Below are 8,947 nucleotides of genomic sequence, written 5' to 3' on the forward strand. Positions count from 1 at the left end.
TGGGGAGGTGATGAATTTATTAGCCAAAAGTACTCCAGTTTAAATTATACTTAATTGTAATTTTCCTATTCTTCAGCATCTGGTTGTGGTAGCTATAGGAGACTAGAAGTAGTCATTGGACAGACCATCAAATCTGAAATAAACAAAGCAAGTTGCTATTCTGGAGCTCTAGTTATTTGAAATAAACAGTGTGTCTTTCTGTCAATTTTATTCCTTTTATGTGTGTAATAAGGCAAGAAGATGGGCTGTTCTGGTATCTGCTCCCAGTGCTTTTTGTCTAGAATATATACACTAATGTGTTAATTCAGTTATCCCCTGCTTTAGCTGCCAATATATATATGAGAAAGGGAATAGGCAAAAGAAAATTTGAGCAAAATAGTTACTTTTCTATTTACACAGTCTTGGGTTCTGGAGGTTTTCTGGTTTTGTTTTTGAACCAGTATAATTATACTGATGCCAAGTGCTGCTGTTCTTCTTCTGTCAGCCTCTTATATGCCTAATTTTTTAGAGAAGCCATGTTTCTGCTAATTTTGCAAACAGTCTTTGTTATAATGAATGCTATCGTGTTCTCAGTGTATTTTACAATTTATGAAATACAGGCTAAGGCAGTTGTCCTTATTTTTCTACTCAGAACTGTGGAATAGTTACTTGAGAGTATTAATAAGGGTGCATATGAATTAAGTTTCATCCTCCAGTATTTTAATGGTGATTTCTGTTACCTGATACTTAATTTTTTTAAAAATAAATCAGTTAATGCTATCTAGTTGGTCTGAAAAAGTTTCTGCTAATTTTGCAAACAGTCTTTGTTATAATGAATGCTATCGTGTTCTCAGTGTATTTTACAATTTATGAAATACAGGCTAAGGCAGTTGTCCTTATTTTTCTACTCAGAACTGTGGAATAGTTACTTGAGAGTATTAATAAGGGTGCATATGAATTAAGTTTCATCCTCCAGTATTTTAATGATGATTTCTGTTAGCTGATACTTAATTTTTTTTTAAAATAAATCAGTTAATGCTATCTAGTTGGTCTGAAAAATAAGCATAGCAGGTGGCAGAAGTAATATAGAGATCAGTAATTTCTGGAAACTCATTTGTCATTCTTCTGAAACGAGTTTGTCAGAAAACTAAAGCTTTTCATCGCTGAATGGTGATTTGGGCTGTGCTTCCAAGATAGCACCATGGTCTGGCCTCCTCTAACAGATGAGAAGGAGATCAGACAAGTACCTGCCTGCAGAGCAGAGACTCTCCCTCTGAAGACTGATCAGAATGCTTTGGCAGAACCAATGAAGAGCAGTTTTCAATGGGATTTATAAAATACCAGAAATCTGCCAGGCCTGATGAGGGTGGCATGTCACTGCTGTCATCACCAAGATCCCCAAGTGGGCTTCCTAAGCATGTAGTTGTATAAGCAGGTGCGATTTTTTGTTTGCATGTCTGGCTGCTTCATGAGCCCTTTCCCACAATTAACTGTGTTATTCATGTATTTGTATGGGGTTTTTACCTTGATCTGCTGGCAGTAGCTGCATGTATTTGATATCTAGAGATCCTTCATGGGTATTTGTAAGAGGAGTTTTCCCCAGGTGTTTTTAAGAAGGGTCAGAATAGAGGAAAAGTTGATGAGAGGATGGCTGGCAGTGCCTGTAGAAAAAGATAGCTCAAAGGCAAGACATGAATGTGTAAGATACCATGTCAAGAATAGATTAACAAATGACTTAGCTTCCTGTGAAAGGGAGCAATCCTGTATAAAAAGGGAGTTGACAAAACGAAATTGTTCTTGGAATTTAGAACATTGCTAGTGAATGCAAATTACCCTGCATACTGGGCTAGGAGTCTGCTGGATAACCTTTTGGTATCACTTCTCCATATTCAGCTCATTCCTACATAATGTGAGCTTATGTGTATGTTCCCTGTGCAATCCCATATTAGAAAGGGCAGCACTGCATTATCACTCTGTCCTAAGTGAGACCAAATAAACAGATACCTGAAAGAACAGGATCCATATTTAGAAGCTGCAGAGACTTTGCCCAACACTCACTCATACATGAAAGTGTACATGCTCGTACTTGCACGCATGCAGTTGTTGTGCATTGTCAGCTTCTTGTGCATGCAGGTGTTTCAGTGTCCTGTTTGTGAGTGAGTGCGATGAGGTTGATGTGTGGAAACTCTGTCTCCTACTCATGCAAGTAACAATCTGTCATCTATATGTGCAGGTGATGATGCACAGTACTCCCCCTTCCACCTCAAAAGACCTAGTCATGCATGTCATGACCCATAGACATACCAAACTCTTTTTACCTCTTTAAGAGGGGATGTCTGGACAAGGTGCCAGAAGGAAATGAGAAAGGATTAAAGGGGAAGTTTAACTCAGTCTTCCTTCTCTCCTCTGGAGGTTTTGGGTTTTTTTAGTCCTTCTGTTAAGATTTTTAGTGCACTGAAAACTCTTTTGCAGAAACTGTTTTACTTTTTAGACCTGCATTTAGCTCCTGCAGATACAAGTTGTGGATCAACATTTCTGATAACAGTGTTTGATGTGGTTGAAATGGGCTAAGCATAAAGGTAAGGCAGTGTTTATAGCTAAGGCAATGTTTATGGGTAAAGGTATTATCTCTTCTAAGATAGTTGGAACAGTGTAGTTGGAATAGTAGTGTTGGATAGTTCCAACAGTGTAGTTGGAAGAAGTTAGACAAGCTTTCAATCACAAAAGCTGCAAAGCACAGAAGAGGCCTCTCTTTTTTGCAACTAAACTAGCTGATCCAGTAGGAAGGAAGTGTAGGAAATTCTGAAAGAAAAGTTTTTCAATGGGAATATAGGTTTCGGGGTATATTGGAAGAAAAAGGGGTATTGCTGATGGGGAAGGTAAGACTAGCAATGTAGTACAAAGTACAAGGAATACCATAGGATGGATGATATCTGGAACTTCTGATCTCCCATGTCCATCCTGTCCCACGGTGTCCTAGAGTTTTGAAACCTGCAAAAACTTTTCTTGTCATTCAGTATGGATGTTCTTTGTACCATTGGATACTGCAGTAGTGTTTTCTTGTACTTTCACAAGTGCCTTTCATGCCAGGTGCATGCTGCCAGCCCTTGACTTAGTCTCTTGATAGTAATGGTATTGGGATGAAGAAAATTTATTTTGGATACCAAGGCACAGCTGAGTCTTCAGAACATATCTAAGACCAATTATAGTTAACATCAGGAGGTTGTTTTTGGCACATTACTTACTTTTAGATCCTTGCATCACTGCCAAAACTGAGGTATGCAGTTTCTGGAGTCTTTGGAAAGATATGACTGTGCAGAAAGGAAGAGAAATGAGCCAAGTTCTTGTGTCCCATTTGCCTCACACCCCCCCCCCCAGACCAAAGGGAAGACAGTTATATTTGTACTTCTCTGGGACTTTCCCAGCATTGATTACTGGTTCTCTCATCCCTCTGGCACTTCTGAGCCGTGGTAGTTCCCTTGCTGCTGCCAGACTCTCTGTAAACAGTTGTTCAAACCCTTTTTTAGAGGTTGCCTCATAAAAAGGAGTCCCAGTGTTCAATGTTGTGAGTGCCCTCAGATTCTGGAGAACTCAGCATCGCCTGCTAGGGGTACGAGGTCATTTTCCAGACCTGGACCAACATTTTTTTTGTTAAATGTGCTGATCAGAAAGAAGGCAAAGAGCTTGTCAGTCTGCTGTTCTCGTAAGACAAATATAGGAGCTGCACTGCCTTTGAGAGATACAACACTCCTTGAAATAAAGAGGGAGGGTCTACATGTTGGACACACTTTGGCCTTTTTGAGTCTGCTTTTTTGATTAATTATGAGAAGCCTAATTTTATCATGATTACATAATTTCACACCTCTTGAAATATTTTTCTTTACTCTTATGTTGTTCACCGTTGTTTTATTCCAGCAGTGTTTGCTAGATGTCAGGTTGGCCTGGGCTGAGAAAATAGGAGGAAAAAATCAGACATTTTCAGCTATTCATTTGGAGATGAACGTGGATGGATGAAGAGAGAAACAACCCAAAACAATATAGAAAGTCACACAGCTGGCATGCCAAAAGTTACAAAGTGATCGTGTGGTATCTTGATTAGAGTTGACTTAATGTTGCACGGCAGTCCAGTTTCCTGCATCGCAATACTACCAACATAGTAATAACTGGGAAACCAGAAACCTGTTAGCACCGAAAGTCCAGTTGTTTTTGTCCTAGAGTTAGGGTAGATAATAGCAGACTCTGCCTGTAATTGGGAAAGTACTTGCTAAGTTGTTTAGATAGGGGGAAGACTGTAGACACTTGAAATTCTAGGTGTGCAGTGCTGTGTCTTGAAAGAGAGGGGCTGTGTTTTGGGTTTTTTGGGGGAAGGGGTTTTTTTCTTGCATACTCAGTAGCAAACTTTGCTGAAACTTCTGACACAAATCCAAGTACAGCTGGCATCAAAGTCTGGATGGAAGCAGCAACACCCATTGCACAAATCCATGTGTGGCCATGATTGACACCAAGCTGTCTCTGCATGCCCACAGATTATATGGACAATAACTTTCGTCTGTTTAATGTATGACAAGTACCTGAAGTCAGAGGGAAGGCTGGAAGCATTAAAAAGGCAATACCATACAGATTAGTTGTGAGCGAACAATACTATATCTCCACTGTACACACTGCGTTGTACAGGCTTTACTTTAGCATCTGATACTATGCTTTAACCAGTGTAAGTATTACCGCAGAAGGTAAAATAGCCTCTTCTGATGTTCCATATACTATGATCTCTTGGACACTTGTGTTGCAGGACAAGTTTTCAGGGCAGTGTCTCTGTGTGATTTCTCTTAAGAAGGAATAAGTGATGGCATGTTTTGCTTGGGAGCATAAGCTGATTTCATTAGGGTGTTTTTATATCATCTTCCTCTGCTCACACACCCTTAGAAAATTCTTTCTAAAAATGTGCTTTAATGAACATCTGCTGCATAGAGGTTTGAGCTGTAATGGTTTCTTTTGCTATTATATAATGTTGGTGGTCCATTTAAATAAAAACCAGGTAAACATTAACCTGTAGGCAATCATATTTGTTGTTTTTTGCAGGTCCTAAAATCTAAAGAGTTATCCTCACCAGGACAGCGCTACATCGACAGCAAAGTAGTTAAAACAAGAGCTGAAGGAGAATGGTTGTCTTTTGATGTCACTGAGGCTGTGCATGAGTGGCTCCATCATAGAGGTGATAAGGGCTCTTTGCCTTCACTCCTGCCCCAGCTGCTTCTCCATTAACTTTGCAGTATTTCAGGGTCATTCCACATTTTAAAACCAACTCCACTTACTGTTATGTTTTTCAGACAGGAACCTTGGATTTAAGATAAGCTTACATTGTCCATGCTGCACCTTTGTGCCTTCCAATAATTATATCATCCCAAATAAAAGTGAGGAGCTTGAAGCAAGATTTGCAGGTAACTAAAGAACAAAAAAAACACAACTTTTTAAGATGTTGTGGTACTTGCTAATTGAGGGGGGAAATGAAGAGCTGGTGCTGCGTCTCAAAGACGTCATTCAGCTGATTGAAAACTTGCTCATCTGATATTCTTGATTCTCAACTGGTGGGAAATGGTATTGAACACACAAGGGAAAAACGGTATCAGCTGAACTTCTCTAAAAACAGATTGCATAAATAAGCTTCTTCATTCCATGCAGGCAGCTTCAGTGTCCTTAAGTGTCTGCATTACAGTTCACAGACTACACACTGGATACATAAAATTTTGGATGCAGGAAAGACTCTTGCACAGTATATGATCCGTTGTTCAATAGTCATGAGAAAACTTGCTGAACGGTTTTTACAAAAGCTCTTTGTCTGCTGTCCATCCTAGCACTGTAATAGTTCAGGCTTAGTAGGGGAGGCTACTGCTGGAAAGTCAAGTAGGGTGGTGTTCAGCTCACATGTAAGCTTCTTACAGTAAGTAATATGTGTGAGCATGGTGCATTTTATGAGTGTTAAACAATGCTTGTTGTGCCAAATTTCTGAAGTGTAAGTAAGACAAGAGTTGGCTGCATTGCTTACATAAACAGCTTCCTTTACCCTCACTGTGTATAGAGGGTCCCAGTGTTTCTAATACCCACACACTGACGTCCAGCTCTTCATGCATACAAAACATCTCCAGCTACTCTTTTTTTTTTTTCTTTTTTTCTTTTCTCATCATATCAGTAAAATTTTAAATTAGTCTGAGCAATGGCATGAGTCACTTTGGGAGCAGCTGAACAATAGATGCCAAATTTGTATAAATGTTCTACAGTGTTTTATTGCCAGTACATTGTGGCTTGAAAAAACAGAAGTGATGTACCTGTCTATGTGCTCCTACTTCCAGCAATGGAAGTCTGATTCTTAGGTGAAGTCAACAGAACTACGTTAGTTAACATTGATAATCTCTATATATCTACGTTGCCACATAGAGTTTATTGTAACATTTGTATATTAGTTGCACAAAGTATTTTTTATGCTGAAAGCTTAGTAAAAACTTGATTGGATTGAGTGGTCATTAAAAAATAAACAACAGTTTGTAGTTAGTGTTACGGATATATGTGCTGCTTATGGACAGCAGGCCAGATGATATAGTGTAAATATATCAAGGTCACATAAGCTCCCTTGTGTTTTTAAGCCATTCAAGTTTCAGTTTCAAAAAGGGAAATGTTATTCAATTAACAGTGCTATAGTTATCATCCACCAGTACCTATAAAACTATGGCTATATTAGAACAAACCCAAATTCTGTTTATACAGTTCTCATTTTTTAAAGAATATAATGATTTGGTTCATTTTTTTTCTAAGATTTGGCTATGTTCCTTGTTAAGTATTAATTTTTTCTAACCAATGTTTCACTGTGTTGGAATTTTTTCTTTAAGTAAATAGATGTATTGTGCATATGATTAAAGCAATTGTGTGTGTTTAAAAAATAGTTGGTATGATATGCAGTCACTGTAACTGCAAATATTACCAAAAAAAAAAGTATATTTTTCTATTTAGATAGTATTATCTGGTTCAGGAGGTTAATTTTCAAAAGGATCTTAGCAACAGGCTTAACATGAGCTGTTTAGATTCCTAGGAAAGTCTAATACCTTGAGTCTTTTGCCTGTGCTATTGCTATGATAAGAAGCTAGTAAGGCAGTTAGTGTTTCAAGAGAATATACAAAATAAGAGGTCATTGATCGCTATTTCAAGAAGAAATATTTTGGCTAATGTCCTTGCCATGCCCATACAAAAGAAGGGCTAGAATAACTTAATTTCTGAGAAAAATGAGGAGATACAAATAAACTGGCAGTGAGACACACAAAATTTACAAGCATTAGAAAGAAGTAAATGTGTGAGAAAGAAAACTAATGAGACGGGAGTAGGAATGGGAAACAAAAGTGAATTATCCAAACCAGCTTTAATGGTGTTACAAGGTTTAAAGAAGTACATGGCTGTTACAAGATGGGAATACTGCACAAAGTGAAGTAGCAAAAGCATCACTGCCTGGTGCCTGATTTGAAACAAAGCAGTGCAGATTCAGTGACAGAAGTAATCTTTTCTGTTCTGGTAAGCATGCTGAAATGCCATTAAATGACTGTGAATGTAGGAGGGCTGATACAATAGATAACATCAAAACTGTGAATGTCTTAGGGATCTTGGGTTGAAATTTGCCCCCAGTCCCCACTGTACAAGCTCAGCTGACACCGTTATTGACCAGTTTCTGAAATATTTTTTTTAAAAGAGATGGTTTATTTAATATGTGAAGAAAAAAGCAACACAATGTTTATCACCAAAATGTATTTTTTGAAGGTATTGATGACTACCCATATTCCAGTGGTGATCTGACAGCTTCAAAGTCTATTAGGAAAACAAATGGGAAGACCCCACATCTTCTGCTAATGTTATTACCCTCCTACAGACTTGAGTCACAACAGCCCAGTCGGCGGAAGAAGCGTGCTCTAGATGCTGCCTATTGTTTTAGGTAACTATACATCCATATTCAGTATATTTTCATAGTGGTAGCAGCCTGTGAGGTGTAATGCAGTTGGTTATCATATTTCTTTACAGTTGACATTTATACAGAGTGTGAACCTTCATTCGCAGACCCATGGGGTCTGTGTGCAGCAGTTACCTGCCCAGCGGGCTACAGTCCTGCAGGGACAGTGGCAGATGAGGAAGGCTGTGGCCTTAGAAAGCAGAGACCAAGTTCCATCTGGGATGATTCCCAGACCCATCAGCCCCATAATTACAGCCAAATTGTCATCTCCACTGTGTTCACCTACTCAGAGTGGACCTGAAGAAAAATACTAGTCTTCCAAGGAAACCATTAACTATGCCTGTATAAGCAAGTCCTGGCATGTCTAAGCATCTGATTTCTGTTACAGTATAATCTACTATTGATGTGACTTGGTTGTAAATTTTTGGGACTTTGACTTACCTGTCTCATTTAGGGAGCAAGCAACTGGTTTATTTTTATTCTCAGTGTTACCATTTTTATGACTGATGTGTTTGTATTTTATTTCCCAGGAACGTGCAGGATAATTGTTGTCTTCGTCCACTTTATATTGACTTCAAGAGGGATCTTGGCTGGAAATGGATTCATGAACCTAAAGGATATCATGCTAATTTCTGTGCAGGAGCCTGCCCATATTTATGGAGCTCAGACACTCAGCACAGCAGAGTAAGTTAATGGCACTGCTAATTTTCAGTTTGTATTTTATAACTGCGGGGTGAAATGTGTTTCTAGGGCTGGCATCAGCACCAATGCCCAAAGTTTATATTTATTGTCTCAGTAACTAAGGATGATGAAATGTGGCCCTACAGAGGGACTCGCACATGGCCTCAAGCTGGTGTTGAAGCAGTAGGAATGTATTGGCACAGAGATACTTTTTTTTTTTTTTTTTTTTTTTTTGAGCTCATCTTTTGCCTTAAAGACAGCTTGATTTCTCTCGTCTGCTCACGTCTTGGTTGAACACAACCC

General features: G+C 38.8%; 1 protein-coding gene across 2 annotated transcripts in view; it reads left to right on the forward strand.

Moving 5' to 3' along the window:
* Positions 1–8,947, forward strand: part of TGFB2 (transforming growth factor, beta 2) — a 61,763-nt gene that overhangs the window by 49,259 nt on the left and 3,557 nt on the right. For both annotated transcript variants that reach the window (XM_009994747.1, XM_009994745.1), the window contains 4 exons: positions 5,059–5,191; positions 5,307–5,417; positions 7,777–7,948; positions 8,494–8,647. In XM_009994747.1, the coding sequence (XP_009993049.1) occupies positions 5,059–5,191; positions 5,307–5,417; positions 7,777–7,948; positions 8,494–8,647 (570 nt within the window). The remainder of the gene's footprint in view (positions 1–5,058; positions 5,192–5,306; positions 5,418–7,776; positions 7,949–8,493; positions 8,648–8,947) is intronic.

Source organism: Chaetura pelagica, unplaced genomic scaffold, assembly GCF_000747805.2.
Source record: "Chaetura pelagica isolate M959 unplaced genomic scaffold, ChaPel_1.0 scaffold2, whole genome shotgun sequence".
Lineage (NCBI taxonomy): Eukaryota > Metazoa > Chordata > Aves > Apodiformes > Apodidae > Chaetura > Chaetura pelagica.